The 26,578-nt window shown below is 44.8% G+C and overlaps 2 protein-coding genes across 2 annotated transcripts in view; one reads left to right on the top strand and one right to left on the bottom strand.

Annotated features, from left to right (window-relative positions):
• Positions 1-864: 864 nt before the first annotated feature.
• On the bottom strand, positions 865-18,327 carry LOC120302129 (zinc finger protein 420-like). The gene is made up of 5 exons (XM_039330048.1): positions 18,001-18,327; positions 16,219-16,385; positions 9,158-9,231; positions 7,457-7,583; positions 865-3,843 (listed from the first exon to the last, which is right to left on the bottom strand). The coding sequence occupies exons 2-5, from the start codon at positions 16,316-16,318 to the stop codon at positions 1,511-1,513; spliced, it is 2,634 nt and encodes an 877-aa protein (XP_039185982.1). The 5' UTR covers positions 16,319-16,385; positions 18,001-18,327; the 3' UTR covers positions 865-1,510.
• Positions 18,328-18,464: 137 nt separating this feature from the next.
• The window catches only part of LOC120302126 (zinc finger protein 91-like), a 32,368-nt gene continuing 24,254 nt past the window's right edge, over positions 18,465-26,578 (top strand). The window contains exons 1-6 of the mRNA XM_039330039.1: positions 18,465-18,725; positions 19,512-20,015; positions 20,918-21,029; positions 21,138-21,205; positions 22,787-22,916; positions 24,824-26,118. Coding sequence (XP_039185973.1) covers positions 19,611-20,015; positions 20,918-21,029; positions 21,138-21,205; positions 22,787-22,916; positions 24,824-26,118 — 2,010 coding nt within the window. The 5' untranslated portion in view covers positions 18,465-18,725; positions 19,512-19,610. The remainder of the gene's footprint in view (positions 18,726-19,511; positions 20,016-20,917; positions 21,030-21,137; positions 21,206-22,786; positions 22,917-24,823; positions 26,119-26,578) is intronic.

Below are 26,578 nucleotides of genomic sequence, written 5' to 3'. Positions count from 1 at the left end.
GCTTTAAAGGTGATCAGCAAAATCTTGAATTGCACCTGGAAGCAAGCTGGTAACCAGTTTTGATGTCTTTTTTAAAGAGAGGTTTTACATTGGCACCCATGTCCAGCTGAGCCAAGTAATCATCCATCTTTCATCACCAGATACTTCCTCTTCTAACTCAGAAAAACTTCCACTGGATCAATCAATAATGATTCAAACTTCCTTCCAAATCAAAGGATTTCTGCATTGCATAGGATTCCCTAAGGCAGTGGTGGCGAACCTATGGCACGGGTGCCAGCGGTGGCACTCAGAGCCCTCTCTGTGGGCACACGCGCCGTCGCCCCAGTCCTAGGCCTTCAGCTGAGTTTTCCTTTTTGCTTTAGGCCTCCGCCGCCATGTGCAAAAAAAAAAAAGGTTCAATTAATCAGTCAATTTCAACTTCTTGCAAGAAAAAAAAGATCTTGCAAAGTTCAAATTGATTGATTGAACTTTTTAGTCCCACCCAGTCTGCTGTTACCATCACAGCCACGCCCACCCAGTGGGCCACACCCACCCAGCACCCAATGATGCATGTGGGTTTTGGGTTGCAGTTTGGACACTCGGTCTCTAAAAGGTTCGCCATCACTGCCCTAAGGAGCTATGGGTCTGGAATTCAACCCAAACTCTACATGCAATCACAGCTCTAATAATTAATTGGAAAATATTATTTGAGAACAAGAGAATGAAACCTTTTTACCTTCCACTTTACAACTGTGGAACACTGCCAGGATTCCTGTCCTAACCCACTGTGTAGGTTAAAAGTCTCGTAGAGAGAAAGAATCAAGTTAGGAGGCTGATGCTTTATAAAACAATTCTGCAAACTAACCTTTGAAAGAGAGAAAGCCAAAAGGTACATTTTTTTATTCAAGAAATTACATCACAATGAAGCCAAGATCACCCAACTGTGCCTTAGAACCAGCATGGATTTTTCTATCTCATTACAGTGAGGACACCAGAAGAGTAAATAAAACACAGAAAGTGTTGACAACCCTTGTAATTAAAAATCTGATCAATCAGAGGGGTACCAAGAGAGATGCAAACTAAGGTTTTAGCTGCAAAGAGCGAAAATTCCAGAGTTGCTCTACTGTCACTTCTGGGTGCTTCTACCATATTTCCCCCAAAATAAGATCTAACCGGAAAATAAACTCTAATGCGTCTTTTGGAGCAAAAATTAATATAAGACCCAGTTTTGTTTTGAGGGAAACACGGGTACTGGCAATAAATTGAGAGAGATAAACAGTAAAGGGTGTCAAAGTGGATCTTCCCAAAAAGATTAGATTCAGGGTTCCGTAAGGACAAATGCTTAATATCACTCAAGTAATCAGTTGTAGTTATTCTTCTCCATTCTCTTCAGAATCGTTCCTTATCTTCCACCTTCTAACATTTCATTCGGGGGGGGGGATAGTGTAAGACTGTAGCCTGCAAAATTTTTGATGCACAATCCAGTTCTAGTCTGTTTTTATGGGTTTGCCTTGAATGGGTTTTTCTATGCTCATAAAGGGACCGATGCCGAGTAAATACCATTCCCCATACAATTATATTTTTTTTCATGCGTGTGGATTCTTTGATGGGAAGTGAGGGACTCTGACTCAGAGAAACATTTTCCACACTCCATGCATTGATATGCTTTCTCCCCAGTGTGGACTGTGTTACGTTCGGTACAATGATGTTTTTGACTGAAGCTTTTGTCACATTTCTTGCACTGATATGGTTTCTCCCCTGTATGGATCCGTTTATGGGAAGGGAGATATTTTTGAGAACGGAAGCTTTTTCCACACTCCAGGCATTTATAAGGTTTCTCACCAGTGTGGATTCTGTTATGTATAGTATAATTATATTTTTGTCTGAAGCTCTTTGCACAGTTCTTACATTCATAGGGTTTTTCCCCAGTGTGGATCCTTTTATGGGAGGTGAGAGAACTTGAAGCTCTAAAGCTCTTCCCACACTCCAGGCATTTATATGGTTTTTCCCCAGTGTGGATCCTTTTATGTGAAGCGAGAGAGCGGGATTCAGTAAACCGTCTTCCACAGTCAGCGCATTCATATGGCTTCTCACCAGTGTGAATCCTTTGATGGCAAGTAAGGGAACGTGACTCCGTAAAGCATTTCCCGCATTCCATGCATTTAAATGGTTTCTCCCCAGTGTGGATTCTGCTATGTCTAGTATAATGATGTTTTTGACTAAAGCTTTTTCCACAATCCTTACATTGATATGGTTTTTCCCCAGTGTGGATCCTCCTATGGATAGCAAGGGAACCAGAATTCGTGAAGGGCTTTCCACACTCCATGCATTTATATGGTTTTTCCTCGGCATGGAACTTTTTATGGGAAGTAAGAAAACTGGAAGCTCTAAAACTCTTTCCACACTCTGTGCATTTATATGGTTTCTCCCCAGTATGGATTCTGTTATGTTCAGTGTATTGATATTTCTGAATGAAGCTCTTGCCACATTCTTTGCATTTATACGGTTTCTCCCCAGTGTGAATCCTTTTGTGGTAAGTAAGGTGACTGTTCTTGTGAAAGCCTTTTCCGCACTCTGTGCATTTATATGGTTTCTCTTCAGTGTGGATTCTGCTATGTATAGCATACTGATAGTTTTGACTGAAGCTCATTGCACAGTTCTTACATTTGTACGGTTTCTCCCCAGTGTGGATCCTTTTATGAGAAGTCAGAAAACTTGAAGCTCTGAAGCTCTTTCCACATTCCATGCATTTATATGGCTTTTCGCCAGTATGGATCCTTTTGTGGTAAGTCAAGGAACCTGATTCAGTGAAGCATTTTCCACACTCCACACATTTATATGGTTTCTCCCCTGTGTGTTTTCTTTTATGGAAACTAAGATGCTTTGCAGAACGGAAACTCTTTGTACATTCCGTGCATTTATATGGTTTCTCCCCAGTATGGATTCTTATATGGGAAGCAAGTAAAACTGAAGCTCTGAAGCTCTTCCCACACTCCTGGCATTCATATGGTTTCACCCCTGTGTGGATTGTTTTATGAGAAGCGAGTGAACCTGACTCACTGAAGCATTTTCCACACTCGGTGCATTTGTATGGTTTTTCCCCAGTGTGGATTCTTTTATGGCAAGTGAGGGAACTGGATTCAGTAAAGCATTTCCCACACTCCATGCACATGTATGGTTTCTCCCCTGTGTGGATTCTGTTATGTACCGTATAACTATGCTTTTGATTGAAACTCTTTCCACATTCTTTACATTCGTACGGTTTTTCCCCAGTGTGGATTCTTTTATGGCAAGTGAGGGAACGAGACTCGGTGAAGCATTTTCCACACTCGGTGCACTTATATGGTTTCTCTCCCGTGTGAATCCTACTATGGCAAATAAGATGACTTGGATTTTTGAAACACTTTCCACATACCGTGCATTTGTATGGTCTTTCTCCTGTGTGGACCCTGTAGTGAGAAGTAAAATGACTTAAATCTTTGAAGCACTTTCTACACACCAGACATTGGTACGGTTTTTCTCCTTGTATTCTCTGACATAAAGTAAGGAGGAAAGTCCTTCTGGAGCGTTTTCCACTTTCATTCTGTTTCTCTGCAGTGTGGCTTCTGCAACCGTTGCATAACCCTGATTCATCTGTGGATATTTTTCCACACGTCGGACACACTTTTCTTTTTGGATGAACATCTTTGGCTAAGAAGACACGGATATCTACACATGGTAAAGCAGAGCATTTTCCCAGCTCCCCCTTTAACTCTTTTTCCACAGAACTTTGCTTCCCAGAAAACTTTTCCGCAACTTCCTTTTTGTCTTTTGGCAAAGGTGTTGCTGCCTCTTGGCCGGAACTCTCCATCTCCCATCCATCATCTGTTTCAAATAGAAAAAAGAAAAAGGAAAATTGACACAAAGTGAGGTGCAAATGGGATCAAGCATCATTGTTGCAAGCCCTTATCTGAACACTATTAAAACTTCCCTCCAGCTTCCCTTCCTTTTAGCTCTTTTTTGTTATTCCTCTACCTGCTTCTATCAGAGTGTGTTCATAACCTGGGGCTGTGCTTGGTATCAGGTTGATGTAAGATCTGCCACAGGCTTCCCTCTTATCCTCCATGACATAGAATGAAACACCTGAATCCTGCCCATCCTGTCCCTGGGCACCATCAGCTCTACTACATCTTCAGATTCAGTTCCAAAGAAGAATCCCAAAGGTGCTTTTTCATGAGAGAACTGAATTTCCTTATTTTTCTTTGAAGATGTTTTGCTTCTCATCAAAGAAGCTTCTTCAGCCCTGACTGGGTGGTGGAGAATGGAAAGATTTATATTCCTTGCCCACAGCTAATCATTTGCATTCTTTTAGAGAGCTGTTGAGGCCACCTGGAGGTTTATCCGTGTCCTCAAAGTCACCTGAATAGTGCAAATGGGTGTGAAACCTTCTTGGAACTGCTGAAAGGACTGTGTTGTAGATTGGAGATAGATGATGTCGTATCCCTTTTTATAAAACCTAGCTGAAGGCCTAGGACTGGGGCGACGGCGCGCATGCCCGCAGAGAGGGCTATTCAATTTTGACATAGATGACCTCTTTAGAACATTTAGAACAGATAAACCTCCAGGATGGCCTCAATGACTCTCTTAAAAAATGCAAATAACCAGCTGTCTGCAAGGAGTATAAATCCTTCCACTCCCCACCATCCAGTGTCATGGTTCCGAAAGAAGAAGCTCTTCAAAGAACTTTGAGGCATTGTTTACATTAAAGAATCTTTTTAATTGCTACATAGCTTCGGCACGTACATAGTGAAGCCAAAATCTGAATTCTCTTCCCCCAGCACACCATAACAAAGCATAACTCACTCCTTCATTTAACATTCATTAATCACATTCTCCAATTAGTCTGAAGTGTGAACTTTCTCTCCTGTTATCTCCTCTTGTTACAACTAACCCTGAAAAATACCCTACTGAAATATTGTTATGGCTAACTAGTCCCCAAGTACATCCTTCCCCCCTCCCTTCCATCAACTATCTAATTTTAACTCTAAAAGTAATACACAGGTTAAATAGAAAATGTCTGCATCTTCATATTTTGTCAAGCAAGAACATCCGATGTTAGCAGCATTGACATCCAGTCAGAGCAAGAAGCTTCTTGGATGAGAAGTGAAACATCTTCAAAGAAAAACAAGAAAGTTCAGTTGGCTCGTGAAAAAGCACCTTTGGGATAACTATGACCTGGAGGACTGAGAATCTCCATAGACATTCCAAAGAAGGAAGCAGAAGGTAATTTTGAAAGCTGCCTCTATTCAATAATGGGCTTGATGATGAAGAACCGACTGGTTTAATTTCAAACTGAGAAAAGAGAAGTGCTGATGGACTTGGACTTGAGAACTGAGCTACAGCTTCCTCTCCATGAGGGAGCTCTGCCTTGAAAAAAAACTGGTTCTCAATCTGGGTGCATTCATTCATCCTTACTTGTCTCAGCATTTGCTGACAGAACTTACAAAAGAAAGCCTTGGAGAAAATGAGAGGGAGAACAGCTTAGGTCCATGGTGGTGAACCTATGGCACGGGTGCCACAGGTGGCACACAGAGCCCTCTCTGCGGGCACGCGCGCCGTCGCCCCAGTCCTAGGTCTTCAGCTAGGTTTTATAAAACCTTTTCACTTTAGTCCTCTGCCACCGTGTGGGGGAAAAAAAGGTTCAATCAATCAATTTCAACTTCTCGCGGGAAAAAAAGATCTCGCAAATTGGAATTGATTGAACTTTTAGTCCCTCCCAGTCTGCCGTTACCACCGCAACCACACCCAGCCAACTGGCCACACCCACACAATGGGCTGCGCCCACCTGACACCTGACGATACATAAGTGGGTTTTGGGTTTCAGCTTGGGCACTCGGTCTCTAAAAGATTCACCATCACTGACTTAGGTTGAAGGTCCCATCTTTTGAGAACTTGGCCCACCCTAGTTCTCTATATGTTGAACAGCCCAACTCTCTATAAGTGACACTCTCTGTGGGGCTACAGGTGATCCTCGACTTAACAACAGTTTGCTTAGTTACCATTCAAAATTATAATGACATTGGGGGAAAAAGTAACCTAGGACCGTTTTTTCACACTTATGACCACTGTACTGTCCCTGAGACCATGTGATCCAAATTCAGATACAGTACTTGGGAACTGGTTCATATCGATGACGGTTGCATGTGATCCTATTTTTGCAACCTTCTGATAAGCAAAGCCAATGGGGAAGGCACGTTCAGCTGTGTCACTGACTGAACAATTGCCATGATTCATTTAACAACTGCAATAAGAGAGGTAGTAAGGGGTAAACTTCACTTAGCAAATGTCTCGCTTTAACAACAGAAATGTTCAGCTCAATTGTAGCCGTGAGTCAAGGACTACCTTTATTAGGGCTTCCTCACGCCATCATTATAGACAGAAAAATACAAAGAGGAAGAGGAAGGCTATCTATAAAGTGGGACAGACAGGAATGGAAACTGGCTGGGATGGGAAACCCCCTGGAGGACCCCTCTCCTGTATCTGGAGATAGGACAAATGTTTTAGCCCTTCTTTAGCAGACCAAGTAGGAGCAGAAATGTAGATGAGGACACTCTCCTCCAACATAGGAAAACAAGAGGCCAGCATTTCCCCTGAGAAAGAAATCTATGTCTGAATAGAATAACAGAGTTGGAAGGGATCTCGGAGGTCTTCTAGTCCAACCTCCTGCATAGGCAGGAAACCCTACACCAGCGGTTCTCAACCTATGGGTCGCGACCCCATTTGGGGTCGAACGACCATTTTACGGGGGTCGCCAAACAACGCGATCCGCCATTTTTCCCCCTCAGGGGGCGCCGCCGCGCATGGGGGCACCGCCGCGCACGCGCGCCGCATCCGTGTGACCGGGGGTCGCCGTATAAAAAGGTTGAGAACCGCTGCCCTACACCATTTCAGACAACTGGAGCTCCAATCTCTTCTTAAGAACTTCACCTCTTCTGGAGGCAAGTTGTTCCACTGATTAATTATTCTAACAGTCAGGAAGTTTCTCCTTAGTTCTAGGTTGCTTCTCTCCTTGATCAGTTTCCACCCGTTGCTTCTTGTCCTGCCTTCAAGCGCTTTGGAGAATAGCTCGACTCCCTCTTCTTTGTGACAGCCCGAGATATTGGAAGACTGCTATCATGTCACCCCCTAGTCTTACGCTAGATTACCCAATTCCAGCAACGGTTCTTTATATGTTTTAGCCCAGACATGTCAAACTCACGACGTCACGTGATGTCGCGCAACATATTGGAGCTTTTTCAACATTGCTGGCAATGGGGTGGGCGATGAAACCGGTACGATGAAACTGGCCCGTGGGCCGGCAGTTTGACACCCCTGTTTTAGCCTCTGGTCCCCTAATCATCTTTGTTGCTCTTCTCTGCACTCTTTCTAGACAGTCTCTACATCTGACTAGAAAATACTTTCTACCACAATTTCAGCCTCGAGAAATAGAGTTCCTTACTTAAGGAGGCCACGTTCCTTGCATTTTCCAGCATGACCTCTTCGTACAAAGTCTTTTGTTCACAATCCAGCAGGGACCACTCCTCCACAGAGAAAAACACAGCTACATCCTCAAAGGAAACAGCGTTCTGAAACAGAAACCACACGTTCTACAAATGTCCCTGTTAAGATACAGTTGAAAAATGTATATGCAAACTTTTTTTTTAATTAAACAACAAACCTGACTTCCAACTAGAATTAAAAAAAAAAAAAAAAAGCAACTGCCCTGGGAAAAAATGGGACAGAATCCTGAACCTCAGATGAAAATGCAGCCAGGATAACTTTTCATGAGTTCGGCTAATTTTAAACCCTAATTTTTATTGTACACCCTTCTATAATATCCAAGGACTCGAGTGAAACATGAATAAATCACCTTGTTATAGTGGAAGTTAAGAATAAAATTAAATATTCTTTGCATGAGTTCTTGAGCGTAATAATGGATCTTGTTACATTTTTAAAAAATCAAAGCGTAATTCAAGGTAAAACGGGTACTCTTCAACTTACAAGCATTTGTTTAGTGACCAAAGTTGCAACAGCACTGGAAAAAAACGGACTTATGACCATTTTTCACACTTACAACCATTGCAGCATCCTCATTGAAGGACAACTAGAATGAGTAGATATGAACTACATAGCATAAATATAAGCTTAAGGGGAAGCTTTTGCATCTTCTTAAGCGGAACGTCTTAAAATAGTGGTGGCGAACCTATGGCACGCATGCCAGAGGTGGCACTCGGAGCCTCTCTGTGGGCACACGTGCCGCCACTGCCAGCAGCTTGCGCAGGTCCATTAGGCTGCTGCTGCCATCCGGGGCAGCAGCTGCACCCAGCACAAAGGAAGCGAAGCAGCCAGCTAGCAAGCTCAAGTAGTGGTGGTAGAGCACGGCCACACCCAGCAAGCCAAGGGCCACCCCAAGCAGGGAAAGCCGGATCCCCATCGGCACCATGGCTCCCCAGTCCCAGCTAGGATTGCATGCCTCCCCCCCCCATCTATGCTGGGCCTCCTGCCACCGCCCATCCGCCAGAGACACCCTGGATCTCCCCCAACCCTGCCCAGCCCCGACAGGCATTCCCCCCATGAGCAGCATTGAGGTGGCATGCCCACCCCAGCCACAGCCACCCAGTCTGCTGTGACAATCGCAGTCATGCCCACCGAGTGGGCCACACCCCCATGCCCGCCCTGAGGGCACCACAATGCTAAGTGGGGTTTGGGTTGTGGTTTGGGCACTCAGCCTCTAAAAGGTTCGCCATCATTGTCTTAAAACTACAGTCAATTTAAGAATTTTAATAGAGTAAACCAGACAATAAACTACAGTAGCCTCACTCAACTTATCATCCTAATTTCTTTCTAGTTGTAACCTCCACATCGGTGTGCAATGTATTTAGATAATTTTTAACCTGCGACTCTTTTAAGACTGCCAATCAATATCACAGGCTCATGTATTGCAAAGTTTCAAACCATAATGACATTACGAGGTACATTCCCTTCAGCATCCAAGGGAGAAGAGAGTGGCTTTGTATTATAAGATGTGGGACTTTCTATCAAAGTATCAGGAAGCTGCTTATGAAAACGCTCCACCCCCCACCCCCCACCCCCCGATTTTGGACAGGGCTGGATCATGTTGAATGACACTAACAGTTTGAGGAGGGAAAGATGTTCTTACCTTTCTTGCAAAAACAAGTGCTCCACCACAGATAACAGATGTGCCAGAAGCTACCATCGACGTTGGTCTGGTTTCTGAGAGTGAGGGGAAAAAAAACTCAGGAATTACTTGTTATATGAACCCTCTTCCCTTATTCTGGAGCTTCAATTTTTAGAAAGTCCATTCTTTATGCAGGCTGACTGGATGACTGAGAGGTATGAGTGCCTTGTGGGTAGAGAACAGCCCGTCTGGGTTAATTAACTCAAACTATGAGGTTGTGTGAATGGTGGGAGGCAACAGAAGCCTACGGATAGGGCAGTGGTGGCGAACCTATGGCACGGTTGCCAGAGGCGGCACTCAGAGCCCTCTCTGTGGGCATGCGTGCCGTCGCCCCAGTCCTAGGCCTTCAACTGGATTTTATAAAACCTTTTTCACTTTAGGCCTCCGCCGCCGAGTACAAAAAAAAAAGGTTCAATCAATCAGTCAATTTCAACTTCTCGCGGGAAAAAAAAAGATCTTGCAAAGTTGGAATCGATTGATTGAACTTTTTAGTCCCACCCAGTCTGCTGTTACCACTGCAGCCATGCCCACCCAATGGGCCACACCCACCCGGCACCCAACGATGCATAAGTGGGTTTTGGGTTGCAGCTTGGGCACTCGGTCTCTAAAAAGTTCGCCATCACTGGGACAGGGATTGTACCGAGTGGTAATTCTATTGATCATGGGAGACCAACAAAAATCCAGTGGAGGTATGAGAGATGGTGGTTACTCAATTCCAACTCCACACCTCCCAGGTGCTTGGAAATGACCGAAGCTCTGCGCATGCTGGAGGCGGCCAGGGAGGAAGGGGGGAGCTGGCTGCATCTGAAGTGAGAAAGGAGGAGGTGCCCCTCTCTTGAAGCCAGAATAACATGTTGTCTTGAAAGAAAGCCACCCAGACTTAGATGATTATTTCCCAGCTCCTATCTGTCCTGTATTAACAAAGATCATAGAGAGAGTGGCCGTATCTCAACAACAAAGCGTAACAAAGAGTCATCTGGAGCCGTTTTAATTGGGATTCAGATGAGACTATTGGAGAGGACCTGCATTTCTCTCCACCAGAACTGGGAGTAGTGCTGTACTTTTAGATCTCTCCCCCAACCCGATTTAGGAATGGAGATCACAGAATCTGCTGAAGCCAAGTATTGCAGAGGGGACAAAATACAAGGTTCTCCCTGTTAATAGGGAGCAAAGCAAAAGTCCTTATATTGATTCCTAAACAAAAGCAATACTCCTTAGCAGCAACGTCCCCTCGCTCTATATTGATTCCTAAACAAAAGCAATACCCCTTAGCAGCCACGTCCCCTCCCCAGGAACCCAGTCTCCCTTTTATTGGTCTTGATTTCGGTTATTCAGCATGCCTAAAGCAAATTTAAGAGATCAACTTCCCAGTTCTAGGAACCGGACCTTAAGCTGCTACTTCAGCATTTGGCGAGCTCTGTGACTTACCGTATTTTCTGGCGTATAAGACGACTTTCTAAAGCACGGAAATCGGCACCGAAGTCAGGGGTCGTCTTATACGCTGAGTCGTCTTATACACCGGAAATTACGGTAGTTTCCAGCGTATAAGACGACTTTCTAGGCATGGAAATCAGCACCAAAGTCAGGGGTCGTCTTATACGCCGGGTCACCTTATACGCCAGAAATTACGATATTTGTGAGTATGTGATGCTTGGCTTCAGATTTCTGCATTTTAAGATGGCTGGAGGCATTTTCTTAGGCAATTTGTACCCTTGTTGTCTCCTCATTATTGTACAATAATGGTATAAGGCAGTGGTGGAGAACCTATGGCACGCGTGCCAGAGGTGGCACTCAGAGCCCTCTCTATTGGCACGTGTGCTGCCAGCAGCAGGTCCATCAGGCCGCCACCGTCCGGAGCAGGAGCCCCACCCAGCACAAAGGAGGCGAAGCAGCCGCCTAGCAAACTCGAGCAGAGGTGGTAGAGCAGAGGTCACCAACCATTGTCGATTGGTGGACTGGAAGAAAAGGGAGGGGGAAGCATTTTACACGTGTGCGTGCGCACATGGGGCCACGAGCATGCACGCACTGCAAATAGGGCGGGGCTAGTGCCTGTGTGATACTAGCCCTGCCCTGTTTTTGCGTGGTGCAGCGCCTTGTATCTGCATCCCGTGGTGCGGTGGCAGCTATTTTTGCGCCTTGTAGCATGGAGGTCCATTTTTGTGCCCCCGGGTTTTGCATGCCAGAGATGGCAGTCAGAGGCGCCTCCCTGCCCCCCCCCCCCAAGGGTACCACAATGCTGATGCAGCCCTGGCACTTTGCGATAAATAAGTGGGTTTTGGGTTGTGGTTTGGGCACTCAGTTTCTAAAAGGTTCACCATCACTGGTATAAGGTTTCCTGCTTGAGCAGGGGGTTGGACTAAAAGATCTCAAAGGTCCCCTTCAACTCTTTTCTGTTAGTAACGTGAACAACCTTCTCCAGTGGTTCCAGATAGGGGTCAAGATGCATCCTCAAGCAGCAGATTTATGCAATAAAGCACCCCAGAGCTTGAAGATACCTTCAAGAATATCCCTCCCTGTATCGTTTGGAAGTTTGCTGAGAGTCCCCCTTCCCATCAACAACAAATACTTATTTTTTTTTCTCAGTTGGAACAGCCTAGCGCAGCTGTTTTCAACCTTTTCTATAGGTTGACCTGGATTCAAAGTTATGCTGGTGGACGATACCCCCTACTTGGCAAATGGGCCACATGTACAGGTGCAACATCCTGGGGTCATGTGACCACATTTTTGCAGTTACTTCCAGTTTGGGGCAAAACACTAATTTTTTTTTTTTTTGAAAGATTTTATTGAGTTTTATAGGGTTGGGGATAGAATAGGATCGGGATAAGGATTAAGGTTTAGGGTGAGGTTGGGATCAGGATTGGGGTTGGGATCAACATTGGGGTTATCCCCCAATAACATTTTCAATCTTTAGCAAACAGACTATTGTCTGCGTACATATGTTCGGTTAACAATAGTTGATATAGTAATAAGTAACTGTAATGTGTAATAAACGATAATCATAAATGGTATCAGTTAGTTAATGCATATCGTTCTTCTTACTAATATATATTCAAAATAACATATATTCATTTCCCACTAGTTTGTTTTCCTAACCATTGGTAAAAACTATCCCACGTTCTAAAGTAAACTGAATCTTCTTTCTCTTTAATCTCTAAAGCAGGGGTGTCAAACTCAATTTCACTGAGGGCCGCATCAGCATTGCAGTTGCCCTTGGGGGGCCGGGTGGGTGTGGCCAGAGTGGGTGTGGCCTACTGGGTGGGTGTGGACGGAGTGGGTGTGGCCTACTGGGTGGACGTGGCCAGTTCTACATCATTCGCGTCAAGGGTGCCTGTGGGGGCCTGGGCAGGAGTGGGACAGATCTGAGGGTCTCTGGCAGAAGGGGGTGGGACCGGGGCAAGTGCCAAGGCATGGTCCACTGGAGGAGCCTCATTGCCTGCTGAAACCCCTCCCCCGGAGCCCATCAAGCCGGATAGGTGAGGACCATTTGCTGGCCACTTCCAGGCGATGGTGCATTTCTTCATTTCTCACAAAGGGTGACACCTCCCCAGCATGCACCCAGGAGGCAGGGCCGACGCAGCAGGGGCCAGTTCCTTGCTGTTTCCAGACGGTCTTGTGGAGCTAAGACTGAATGCGTTTTAGCATAGATGGCCACCACAAAATTGTACATTGGCTCCCTCCCGGCCGGCCTGGGCCAGGGCCAAGGCAACGGGGGCTGTTCCCTCACTGTTTCCAGGATGGCTTCATGGGCCATATGAAACCAGTTCACGGGCCGCATTTGGCCCCCGGGCCTTGTATTTGACATGTCTGCTCTAAATCTATCCATTTCTGCACATTCTAAAATTTTCTTAATTAAAACCTCTTCAGTTGGTAAGTTTTCATTTTTTCCAATACTGGGCAAATACTATTCTCGCTGCTGTCAGTATATGCAATATTAAATATTTGTTCTCCTTCTCATAGTTAGGTTCTAATATTCCTAACAAAAATAGTTCTGGTTTAAATTCTATCTTTCTTTTAATCATTTTTTCCATGTATCTATCTCACCCCAAAACCTTTTTGCTTTAAGGCATGTCCACCAGATATGGTAGTAAGTACCTGGCCTTTGTTTACATTTCCAGCAATTATTCGAAGTATTTTTAAACATTTTCGCTAACCTTACTGGTGTCATAGGGGCGTAACAATAATGACCATTGCAAATGAAAACCATAGAATCGAGTTGGTCACGTGATCGGGCCATCACGACTTACGAGGGTGATGAGCAGGCTCCACGATGGTCGTAAATCAAATCGCCTACATAGTCTGAATTCTCACACTCTCGCTAACCTTCTTTCCTTATACAGGTAAGTCCTCAACTTACAGTCACAACCGAGCCCCAAATCTCCAGCTGGACTTCAACTCCCGGAATTCTGCAGCCAGCATTAGCTTTAATGGATACTACAGCAGCAGACTAGAAAGGGAGAGGAGGACATCAGGTGATCGCTCCTCGGTTCTCCACCACGAAGGAATGAATTGGATGGGGAAGATATCCCCCACCCATTGGTCCTCTGTCTTCCCTCAACCCAAATCGTTTGCCTCCATCAAACAGGTTGTTTGTGGTTCACTCAACATCCTGTATCAGCCTAGTGCAGTGGTGGTGAACCTATGGCATTTAAGATTGGTCAATAACCTGGAGGTCACCTTACCATAATCAAGTACTGATGCTAAAACACCTGGATGGTACTCTCATCGTCTCACCTTCACTCTCCAAAGGGCATGGACTGGAACCCCCAACCCAAGTGGCAACCTTACAGCCAAATACTTATGGGACTATTATAGAATAAGAAAAATGAAAGTAGATTTTTTCCCAACATTTCTGTACTCCCAAGAAGAAGCCTCTAGGGCAGTGATTCTCAACCTTTTGAATGCCGCGACCCCCAACCGGTCGTAAGTCAAGGACTACTCAACCGGTCGTAAGTCGAGGACTACTCAACTGGTGCAGCACCGTTTGCAGAATGGGACTTTTGGTGGGCTCAGCAGGGCAGAGACAGCCTGGACAATTCCTATTGGCTTTTGAAAGCCAATAGAATTAGACTCTATTCAAGAGAGTCTATTCTACTGGTTTTCAAAAGCCAACAGAATAAAAGGGAGTAGCACAGCTAAGGAAAAGGGGGAAAAAAATGGCTGACTGCGTTGTTTGGCGACCCCCGTGAAATGGTCGTTCGACCCCAAATGGGGTCCCGACTCACAGGTTGAGAACCACTGCTCTAGGGGCACCACTGTCATTGATCTTGATGGAAACTTACCAGCACCAGGAGAAAAAACAGCTGCCCCAAATGACCCATTTGAGGACAGCTCAACAGCCCACAACTGGCTCCCCCACAGATACCACTCAAGATACTTCACCCCCAAACCCCAAATCATAACAGACAAGGCCACTCCCGCGGGGTCCCTCTTCTTCCAACCAAATAATAAATATAATCAATTGTGGCTTAATTGTAATGATGACACCATGCTCCATTGGGGTCTTGGATTCAGCATGTATGTTCCAGAAAGCCTCAGTGCTTCCCAACCAGTAAAGTACTCATGGTTAATAAAGATAACATACTATGTTCAGCCGGGCAGCAGGGACAAGACTCCGCCCTCATGCCCCATAGCGTGCAGATGATGCTGCGGGGCGTAGGTGGAGGGTGTGGCTGCCATGGCGCTGCAGGGCTGCCTGGGCAATATGCTGCAGTGGGCCAGAGGCGGTACGTGGCCCTGTGGGTGGGCGGGGCAGGGGATGGGTGGGGGCGGAGCAGGCAGGGTGGGAGGCGGGGTAGGGGGCTGTTTTGGGGCACTCGGTCTCTAAAAGCAGTGTTTCTCAACCTTGACCATTTTAAAGCATGTGGACTTCAACTCCCAGAATTCCACAGCCAGCATTGCTGGCTGTGGAATTCTGGGAGTTGAAGTCCACATGCCTTAAAATGGTCAAGGTTGAGAAACACTGCTCTAAAAAGTTTGCCATCACTGGCCTAGTGGCAAAATCAGAAAGGCGCGGAAGAGGAAGAGACAGAGGTAGGGTCTTCAAGAGGTGGGGCCATATCCTAACCAAATAGACGTTTTACAGAATAAAATGTTATTCCAGCTGAGTAGAATTGATTCTTCTGATTCTTCTTCAACACGGACCCCCTTTAAATACCTTTTGGTGCTCAAAGATCATAGCCAGGGACCCCCAAGACTTAACTCCAGATTTAATAATAATAATAGTAAAGTTGGAAGGGACCTTGGAGGTCATCTAGTCCAACCCCCTGCTCAGGCAGGAAATCCTACACCATTTCGGACAAATGGCTGTCCAGTCTCTTCTTGAAAACTTCCAGGGTTGGAGCATTTACTGCTTCTGGAGGCAAGCTGTTCCACTGATTAATTGTTCTCACTGTCAGGAAGTTTCTCCGTAGTTCTAGGTTGCTTCTCTCCTTGATTAGTTTCCACCCGTTGCTTCTTGTCCTGCTTCAGGTGCTTTGGAAAATAGCTTGATTCCCTCTTCTTTATGGCAGCCCCTGAGATATTGGAATACTGCTATCATGTCCCCCTTGTCCTTCTCTTCGTTAAACTAGACATACCCAATTCTAGCAACCGTTCCTTATATGTTTTAGCCTCCAGTCCCCTAATCATCTTTGTTTGCTCTTCTCTGTACTCTTTCTAGAGTCTCAACATCTTTTTTACATCGTGGTGACCAAAACTGGATGCAGTATTCCAAGTGTGGCCTTACCAAGGCATTGTAGAGTGGCATTAATATCAATTTAAATCATAACATTTCTTCAAGCCTTCGTGGGACCCCCTGTGACAACATCGCCAACCCCCCAAGGATCCGAGAACCACAGGCTGGGAACCACCACCCCAGCAGAAGGACCAATTGCTTTTTAACTGCATGCTGCTGCCACAAGACTTTCTTGAGTAATGTTATCATCAGAACACATTTTAAAAAATGAAAAGGAATTCACCAACGAAAGGAAATTGAGCAAAGCCAAGTCAGAGGCTTAAAGGGCATCCTAAGCAGCCTTTTTTACCTGATGGTCTCTTCTGAGATGGATCTTCCTGAGGGATTCCCCCAAACAGCCTCTCTAAGGAGGGATCACCCTGCTTTCCTCCAAGCCGTTCAGCAGCCATTTAACTCAAAAGGCTTCCGGATCCGAAACAGCACCAGAAAATAATAGCACCGGTATTCCTGCAAATTCTGCAGGACAGAAATGGAATAAATGATTATTGTTCTTATTAATGCGTCTGCTTCCGTATTTCCATTGAGGACCTGTATACTACACGAGCCAGAAAGAAGGCTGTGAAAATATCTACAGGGCCCTCACATTCCTGGACATAAGCTGTTTCAACTTCTTCCCTCAAGATGACGCGATAGGGATTGCACACCAAAACAAGAAGACACAAGGACAGTTTCCCCCCCCCCCAAGCCATCACTCTACTGAACAACTATTTCTCACAACACTCTCTTAGACCCTGGGATGTCAAGCCACATAGAAGGCCTGTATTACTATTGTCCTTCTCATCTTTCCTATTACCATTCCTTTAGCATCTTATCACCCTGTGGTTTGTGTCTTGTGATTTATGTTGATTGCTTTTATTTAGTATCCCATTATGGTTTATGTTGATTGCTTTTATTTAGTATGCTATGCTATAACTGCGTGTTATATCTTATGATTTGTATTTTCTGATTATGATCATGATTTATCACATTGTTTGTATGTAACTGAGAGCTATTATACACTGGAGACAAATTCCTTGTGTGTCCGATCACACTTGGCCAATAAAGAATCCTTTCCCACTCTACCCTACCCTACCCTATCCCAATCCTATCCCTATCCCAATCGTATCCTTATTCTATCCTATTCCAGTCATATCCCTATCCCAATCCCATCCCTATTCTATACTATCCCAATCCCTATCCTTATCCTATCCCAATTCTATCCTTATTCTATCCTATTCCAATCATATCCCTATCCCAATCCCATCCCTATTCTATACTATCCCAATCCCTATCCTTATCCTATCCCAATCCTATTCTATCCTATTCCAATCATACCCCTATCCCAATCCCATCCCTATTCTATACTATCCCAATCCCTATCCCTATCCTTATCTTATCCCAATCCTATCCTTATTCTATCCTATTCCAATCATATCCCTATCCCAATCCCATCCCTATTCTATACTATCCCAATCCCTATCCTATCCCAATTCTATCCTTATTCCAATCATATCCCTATCCTAATCCCATCCCTATTCTATACTATCCCAATCCCTATCATCCTATCCCAATCCTATCCTTATTCTATCCTATTCCAATCATATCCCTATCCCAATCCCATCCCTATTCTATACTATCCCAATCCCTATCCTTATCCTATCCCAATCCTATCCTTACTCTATCCTATTCCAATCATATCCCTATCCCAATCCCATCCCTATTCTATACTATCCCAATCCCTATCATCCTATCCCAATTCTATTCTTATTCTATCCTATTCCAATCATATCCTTATCCCAATCCCATCCCTATTCTATACTATCCCAATCCTTATCCTATCCCAATCCTATCATTCTATCCTATTCCAATCATATCCCTATCCCAATCCCATCCCTATTCTATACTATCCCAATCCCTATCCTTATCCTATCCCAATTCTATCCTATTCCAATCATACCCCTATCCCAATCCCATCCCTATTCTATACTATCCCAATCCCTATCCTTATCCTATCCCTATCGTAATCCCATCCTGTCCTATCCTATCCCGCACAAAACAGTCCTACCCCCGCGCGCGCACACAAACACCCTACCTTGTATTCCGAGGGTTTTCCCCAAAGACGCTTCTTCAGAAGCCCGTGGTCGTTTGGAAGAAGCGTCTCATCAAGGGCAAAGATTAAATCATTTCGGGTCGGTCAGAGATTATTTGGGGTGGGGTGCGGGGGTGGCAAGCAGCGGGGCTCTCCGGAGCTGGGCTACCCCTCGGACCGACCCTTGAGGACAAGCCCCGGATCGTGTTCCCCGGGTCCCGCAGGCAAGAGGCGGCTCTGCCCTCAGCCCCGACGCCAATTCCCGAGAGAGGCGCGCAGCGGAGGATACGGGCTCCGCCTTCCTCACCGCCCCACCGCCGCCTGCCCAGCCCAGCCCAAACGCGCGCATGCGCCTTCCTCCCCGGAAGGGTTTTTCCGCCAGGAAGGTTTTGGAAGGAGAGAGAGCTTTGCAGGCAACCGAGCGGCTCTCCCTAGAGGGGCACTTCCGCTCTACTCCGTCGGGGTTTCTTTGAGATGCTGGGCGCTCCTTCCGGCTGATCTGGGGACGCAGGAGGGGCTTGCAAGAGGGCGCCTCCTGCTTCTAATCCTGGGAAGCAGCCAAAGGGGAGCGGGCGTCCGAGGTGATCGTTCGGGGAGGAATTGGGCTTTAGGAGCTGGAGGGGAAGGGTGACGATGGACTTTGATCTTTCCATACCATACCAGAACTTTGCCTCTCTAGGACGCTGCACTCTCTCTCTCTCTCCATCACCCTCTGCGCTTTGCTGCAGGTAAAAGGAAGAAAAAGGCGGGGGGAATGTCTTGCAGGGGAGACAGCCAGATGTGGCCCTAAGGGAGGAGAGGGGGGGTCTCTCTTCCCATGCAAAGGGAGGCGGAGGGTCCTCATCCTGGAGGAGGGAGGGACACATGCCAAGTCCTCATCCAAGTTCAGTCTTCTGAGTCCCAAGAGTAAGAGAGACCAAATCCCATGTTCCCCTGCTGCCTCCCCTTTCCATGCACACAACAGACGGGTGGGGGGGGGAAGCAGAGGACCAGACCAACCTTCTTGCCCCCTCCTCGACGGAACTCAGGATTCCCAGGAAAGAGGTGGGGACTGGGGAAGTCCTTGGGGGGGGGGGAGTTGGCTCCTACCGTTGACTGACCCTTTTGGGCTTCAGGGCATGTTGTGTGGACATGCCTGCCTGTAAGAGTCTGACTTGGCGCTCGAAAAGTCAGTCTTGAACAAGGTTAATAAAGCATCCTAAGCAAGGGTCATGTTCCTGCATTTCTTTTAAGGTGAACAGAGATTTTCTGATTGGCTAATTTGTTTGGAGTGTTGACATGTTGTGTGAACCCGCTTGGAGCTGAATGTAGGTTTAGTTTTTAAAAAACAAGAGCTTCCTTGTGAAAAAGAAACAAAAAATAGAAAATGCTTCAAATAAATTAATTCAGCAAGAATAGAATAGAATAGAATAGAACAGAACAGAACGGAATGACAGAGTTGGAAGAGACTTTGGAGGTCTTCTAGCCCAACCCCTTGCTCAAGCAGAGGGCTGAACCTCTAACTATCCCCACAGCTTCAGCAAGAGAAACAGTCCTTTGAATGAAACGTTTCTTGGAGATTCACATAAGAGTCCTTGGACCCATTTGGAGTTGCGTTACAGGACAGAGAAAGAATGGAGACCCAACCTTTAGCAAGTGAGGGAACTGGAAAAGGACTTTCAACTGTTCAGCCTGGGCACTGTAAGGAGATCTGGGCAAGAAGTGGGCAGAAGATCCTGGAAGAAGACACCATCATCCCTTCCGAAGTTCAGTCCTGCAACTTCAGGAGCGTCCAATATCAGGCTTCTGAGGATCCCCGAGGACTTTGCAGCCAACTCCATGACTTTTGTAATCGATGGTTCAAAGCAGAAAAGCACACCAAAGCCCAGATGCTGGACCTGGTTGTTCTGGAGCAGTTTCTGGCCCTTCTACCCCCAGAGATGGAGAACTTGGTGCGGGAGTGTGGAGCAGAGACCAGCTCCCAGGCGGTGGCCCTGGTGGAAGGCCTTCTCCTGAGCCAGGCAGGGGAGCAGGAGCAGGTGAGAGACCTTCACCTTGACTGGAATAAAGAATGTGGTTGAAGTCTTGACCTCTCCCTTCCAGAGTACCAAAGGTGCTTTTTTCATGAGGCAACTGGACTTTCTTGTTTTTCTTTGAAGACGTTTCGCTTCTCATCCAAGACGCTTCTTCATTTCTAATGGGATGGTGGGGAATGGAAGGATTTATACTCCTTGCAGACAGCTGGTCATTTGCATTTTTTAGAGAATCGTTCAGGCCACTTGGAAGTTATCCGTGTTCTCAGGATCATCTAAGTGGTGCATATGGTTGTGGAGCCTTCTTGGAACTACTGAAAGGACTGTGTTGTAGACTGGAGATAAATGATGTTGAATAACCCTCTCTCAATAGAGGGGGGGGATACGACATCATCTATCTCCATTCTACAACACAGTCCTTTAAGCAGTTCCAAGAAGGGTCTACACCCATTTGTACTACTCAGCTGGCCCTGAGACACAGATAAGTTTCCAAGTGGCCTCAACATCTCTAAAACAATGAAAATGACCAGCTGCCTGCAAGGAATATAAATCCCTCCACTCTGCACCATCCACTCACAGCTGGAAACATTTCTTGGATGAGAAGCGAAATGTCTTCAAAGAGAAAAAAAAGAAAATCCAGTTGCCTCCTGAAAAAGCATCTTTGGGACAACCATGATGTGGATAACTGAGAATCTCCATAGACATCTCCCTACCAGGTTTCTGGAATTCATAATATGTGGAGATGTTTCACTAATTCTTGTGGGATATTGTTTCATTACCTGTTATAAAAAAAATGATGACAGACATTCCTTTCTTATTTTCCAGCCTCACTGATGAACATTGGAAGCTTTCAAGAATCCACTTTGTATGTCCACTAATTCTTCTTTTCTCCTGTCTCCTATTTCAAGTCCTTCACAAAGGACATCCGAGTTTCTGAGGGAAGCAGGAATCCATCAAATTCTCCTCAGGAGTTTTTGAGGAGCGTTTCTCTGGAAGATCCAAGTCTGGATACCTTGGGAGGTAATCAGAGGTCCTCACTTCTCCAGAAAGTCCCAAACTCTCTCCTTTTCTGTAAAATCTCTCTTCCTGTGTTAATTATGCTTTTTAAATTTCTGTTTTTCCTCACAGGGAAGACTACAGTGGAGTTGTCTGCTCTTTATAGTGCAGCTGAAACAGTAGTTGGACCTACAACTCAAGTAAGAAGAGCAAATTCACTAATGAAATATGGATGTCTCAGGAATTCTGGGAGTTGAAGTCCATGAGTCATGAAAGAGCCAAGGTTGCCTACCCCTGATCTAGGCCAATCCCCTGTCTAAACAGGAGACCCTATACAATTTCTGACAGATGGTAGTCTAGTCTCTTCTTGAAAGTCTCCAGTGATGAAGCTCCCAGAACTTCTGAAGGCAATACGTTCCATTGGTTGATGTTCTCACCCTCAGAAAAATTCTCCTTATTTCTAGGTTGAATCTCTCCTTGATCAGTTTCCATCTGTTATTCCTTGCCTGGCCTTCAGGTACTTTGGAGAATAGGTTGACCCCCCTCCTCTCTGTGGCATCCCCTCAAATATTGGAACACTGCTATCATGTCACCCCGGTCCTTCTCTTCACTAGATTAGCCATGCCCAGTTCCTGTAACCGTTCTTCATATGTTTGAGTTATAGTTAGACAGACATACAGATAGATGATATATATATATATATAGATGAAAGATAATAGCTAGATAGAGAGATAGAGATAGATAAATAGAGTGAGAAAGAGAGTTGGATGGATGGATAGATAGATAGATAGATAGATAGATAGATAGATAGATAGATAGATAGATAGATAGATAATGAGAGAGTGATGATAGAGAGACAGATGGACAGACAGACAGACCAACATAGATAGATGATAGAGATAAGAGATGATAGGTAGGTAGGTAGGTAGGTAGGTAGATAGATAGATAGATAGATAGATAGATAGATAGATAATATACATTGAGAGATGATAGATGATAGAAAAAGGTAGGTAGGCAGGCAGACAGACAGACAGACATAGATAGATAAGGAAACTAGGATTACTTTCACTGAATGGCACTGTAAGTCTTGCCACATCAATCATCAATTAAAGTTGCCTGAAATATTTCTTCACTCAAAGGCTTTTGATCTATTTTTATCACCTAAACTTTGGAATCCTACGAGGCACAGCCATTCAACTTAGTGCATGTCTTTCCTTTGGGAATTTGTGTGTAATAGGATAGATGTCTGGATGTGGAGGCCAAACTATCCTGCTTTGTAAAATTTTCTTCAAGGAATTTTTCTCTGCTTTCTCATCTTCAGTTCAGCCAATGACTAGATAGATAGATAGATAGATAGATAGATAGATAGATAGATAGATAGATAGATAGATAGATAGATAGATAGATAGATAGATAGATGATAGAGATGATAGATGATAGAGAAAGAGGATGGTAGGTAGAGAGAGAGAGAGAGAGAGAGAGAGAGAGAGAGAGAGAGAGAGAGAGAGAGAGAGAGAGAGAGAGGGTAGATCTGTAAGGAAACTAGGATTACTCTCCTTGAATGGCACTGAAAGTCTTGCTACATCAATCATCGATTAAAGTTGCCCGAACTATTTCTTCACTCAAAGGCTTTTGATCTATTTTTATCACCTCAACCTTGGAATCCTACCAAGCACAATCATTCAACTAGTGCACGTCTTTCCTTTGGGAATTTGTGTGTAATGGGATAGACCTTCCAAATCCTCCTTGACCCTGTTCGGTTCTTTGTTTTCCTTGTTCAGGAGGGTCTGGTGTCCTTCGAGGAGGTGGCTGTGTATTTCTCCAAGGAGGAGTGGTCTCAGCTGGATTCTGACCAAAAAGCGCTCCATTGGGAAGTCATGCTGGAAAATTATAGGAACGTGGCCTCTCTGGGTAAGCAGGTTTGCTACTCGCCCATCAGAGAGTTTAGTAATTAAATACCATCTGCTTTTTCTTATTAGAAGATATCTAATAAGAGATATCACCCTTTGGGAAGAAGCAGGAAGAGATCTAGCCTTTTTCTACTCCGAGGAAATATCTATCCTATCTATCTATCTATCTATCTATCTATCTATCTATCTATCTATCTATCATATTCATCCTATCTATCTATGTATCATATTCATCCTATCTATCTATCCATCTATCCATCTATCTGTCATATTCATCCTATCTATCTACCTATCTTTCTATCATATTCATCCTATCTATCTATATCTATCCATGCATCTATTTATCTTTCATGTTTCTAGGCCATCCATCTCCCTCAGCATTCTTTAAGCCACCCAGAGTCACCCTATTGGGAAGATGGTGTGAGGCATATAAATTTAATAAATTAATAAACTACTAAGCAAACATTTCAGTGCATAAAAATATTGAATATCTATCTATCGATCAAGTGCTCTGCTTAGATGGAGCTTGTGCCAATTTTCAGTTGTCAGAGCAGGAACATCCAATGTTAGCATCGTTGACATACTAAGCGAGAGGGTTGGTAAATGAGTTTTGGCTCATTTTATGACCTTTCTTCCCACAGTTGTTAAGGGAAACACTTGTCAACATCCAGCTCGAGGATCCAAATAAAAATCCCAGTACATTCCGTTTCCGAAAATCTTACTGTTATATTGAATATACGGCATGGTAATGTTGAAGCAAAAGTAACTCTGAGGTTCCCAGACACCAGCTCATAGAATTAAACAATAATCTCTCCAGCTAAAGCCTTGCCCTTCCTCCCTCCCTCCCTCCCTAAGCCACTTAAGAAAGCAGAACTCTTGAAACAGGCATTGTCTCAAAAGGAACTTTTATTAGGGGCTCGTGATAGGAGGGAAAACAAGGCAAGGTCTGAGGAAAAACCTATGGAAGCGATATAATAAAAGCATTATTCAATACTCCTCGCCCCCAGAATCCAGTGTTCATTTGATTCCAGCCAATCCGCAGGTGGAATAGTGTTTTGATCATTGGCTTTGGCACATTCTTTCAAGGTCTTTCTCGCTTTCGTTTCCTCCTGGCTCCAAACGCAACCATCTCTCAGATAAGGATGATGCATTCCATCCCCTGGGGGAAGGGCACCATAGCCGGACAGTGCAAAGTATCCCCAAGACATCCCCCCTCCCAACAGAACGGCAGGCCACAAAGAAAAGTTACAGATTCAGGAATAGGAATAAGGAGACAATAATATTCTCTGGGGACCTGACACCAGTACCAGGCATTGCCCCTTGTTTTGAACATACCCTGATAGACACAGGCAGAGGAATCACAAAAAAAGATAAAAGGAAGAAGATTTGAGAGGGTGGGGCCATAATTTTGATTAATCTTCAAACAAGAAATGCAACAATGGGAAGGCCTGAGTCTGTTTGCACCTCACTTTATGTCAGTTATGACAAACCTTTTAGAGACTGAGAACCCAATAACTGCCCCGCCCCCCACCTGCTGCGCCCCCCACCCACCCGCTGGCAGGGCCACCCACCGCAGATCGCCCAGGTGGCCCAAAAGCACAATGGCAGCCACACCCTCCACCCGCACGCCACAGCATCAACTGCATATGACGGGGTGAGAGGGCAGAGTCTTGTCCCCGCTGCCCAGCTGCCATGTCCTTGGCTGCTCTTCTCTGTGCAGGCTACGCTCGGGGGGTGTCTCTCCTCCAGGGGTGCTGCTGATGAGGGTGCCGCTGGGGGAGGAGGGGCTGGGACAATGACACGTGTGCCCACAGAGAGCTCTGAGTGCCACTTCTGGCACGCATGCCATAGGTTCACCACCACTGCTTTATATCAATTTTTCTTTTTTTTCTTTTTTTCTGCTTCAAGCAGGTGGTGAATGGGAGATGAAGGATTCTGGCCAAGAATCAGCAGCACCATTGCAAAAAGGCAGAATGAAGCACGCAGAGACATTTTTTGGAAAGCAGAGTTCTGAGGAAAAATTATTAAAAGGAGAGCTAGAGAAATGCCCTACTTTACCATATGTAGCTGTCAGTGACTTCTCGGGCAAAGATGATCAACCAGAAAAAGAGGCTTGGGCAGAGTGTGGAAAAGTACCCGCAGACGAATCAGGATTATACAACTGTTGCAGAAGCCACACGATACAGAAACAAAATGAACATGGAAAACGTTTCCGAAGGACCTTCTTGGTTACTTTGCCTCAGAGAATACAAGGAGAGAAACCATATAAATGCCTGGATTGCGGAAAAAGCTTCAGAGACTCAAATTATCTTGCTTCCCATAAAAGGATCCACACAGGAGAAAAACCGTACAAATGCAGGGTATGCGGAAAGGGCTTCAATTTTCCACAAAGCCTCACTTCCCATTTTAAGAGTCACATAGGCGAGAAACCATACGAATGCCCCAAGTGTGGAAAGACCTTCAGTGAAAAATATCAGTATAAAGTTCATTACCAAAAACACACCAGAGAGAAACCATATAAATGTACAGAGTGTGGAAAACGCTTCACTCATTCAAGTTCCTTCACTTACCATAAAAGAATCCACACCGGAGAAAAACCATATAAATGCTTGGAGTGTGGAAAGAGCTTTACAACTTCACGTTATCTTACTGCTCACAAAATGATCCACACCGGGGAGAAACCTTACAAATGCAAGAACTGTGCAAAAAGCTTCAGACTAAAACATGAATATATTGTACATAACAGAATCCACACTGGAGAGAAACCATATAAATGTCCAGAGTGTGGAAAGGGCTTCAGAGCTTCAAATTGTCTTACTGCTCATAAAATGATCCACACTGGGGAGAAACCCTACAAATGCAAGAACTGTGCAAAAAGCTTCAGACATAAAGGTCACTATATTGTACATAATAGAATCCACACTGGGGAGAAACCATATAAATGCTTGGAGTGTGGAAGTTGTTTCACTTCGTCAACTTCCCTCACTTCCCATCAAAGGAGCCACACTGGAGAGAAACCATATAAATGCCCAGATTGTGGAAGATGTTTCACTTTGTCAAGTAATCTCACTTCCCATCAATGGACCCACACTAGGAAAAATCGTACATTTGTCTGGAGTGTGGAAAGGGGTGAACTCAACGTCAGTCCCTTTATGAGCACAGAAAAGAACCGTATAAACAAATTATCAGAAATTTGGGACTTTTGAGCTATTTATTACTGTGGAGAAATGAAATGTTAGGGAATGAACGGAAAATAAGAAGGAACAACGATTCTGAAGAGAGTGGAGAAAAATACAATTGGTTTTTTTTTTTTTTGAATAATGTTGAGCGTTTGTCCATACAGAGCCCTGAATATACTCTTTCTTGGAAGACACATTTTGGAACCCTTCACTTTTTGCATCTCAATTTATTGGCCACTAGAAGCACCTAACAGTTACATAACAATGACTCTGGGTTTTGACTTTGCTCTTTTTGCTCCTTAATTTACATCTCCATCATTGAACATTAATTACAAGGGTGGTCAATGTCATGGTTCCGAAAGAAGAAGCTTTTCAAAGAACTTTGAGGCTTTGTTTACCTTAAAGAATCCTTTTATTACTACATAGCTTCGGCACATACATAATGAAGCCAAAAACTGAATCCTCCCTCCCCCAATCACCTGTA

This window comes from Crotalus tigris, unplaced genomic scaffold (genome assembly GCF_016545835.1).
Source record: "Crotalus tigris isolate CLP2741 ecotype Arizona unplaced genomic scaffold, ASM1654583v1 scf7180000024423.372371, whole genome shotgun sequence".
Lineage (NCBI taxonomy): Eukaryota > Metazoa > Chordata > Lepidosauria > Squamata > Viperidae > Crotalus > Crotalus tigris.
The sequence above is the reverse complement of the archived record's forward strand: the minus strand, read 5'-3'. Positions and strand labels throughout refer to the sequence as shown.

What these genes read in the sequence shown, in the direction of transcription:
- LOC120302129 (XM_039330048.1), bottom strand. Translation starts at nt 16,318, where the DNA reads ATGGCTGCTGAACGGCTTGGAGGAAAGCAGGGTGATCCCTCCTTAGAG. An exon ending in ATCTCAGAAGAGACCATCAG is followed by an intron (nt 9,232 to 16,218) that starts GTAAAAAAGGCT and finishes CCTCACTCTCAG; the next exon opens with AAACCAGACCAACGTCGATG. An exon ending in AAGGAACGTGGCCTCCTTAA is followed by an intron (nt 3,844 to 7,456) that starts GTAAGGAACTCT and finishes TATTTGAAACAG; the next exon opens with ATGATGGATGGGAGATGGAG.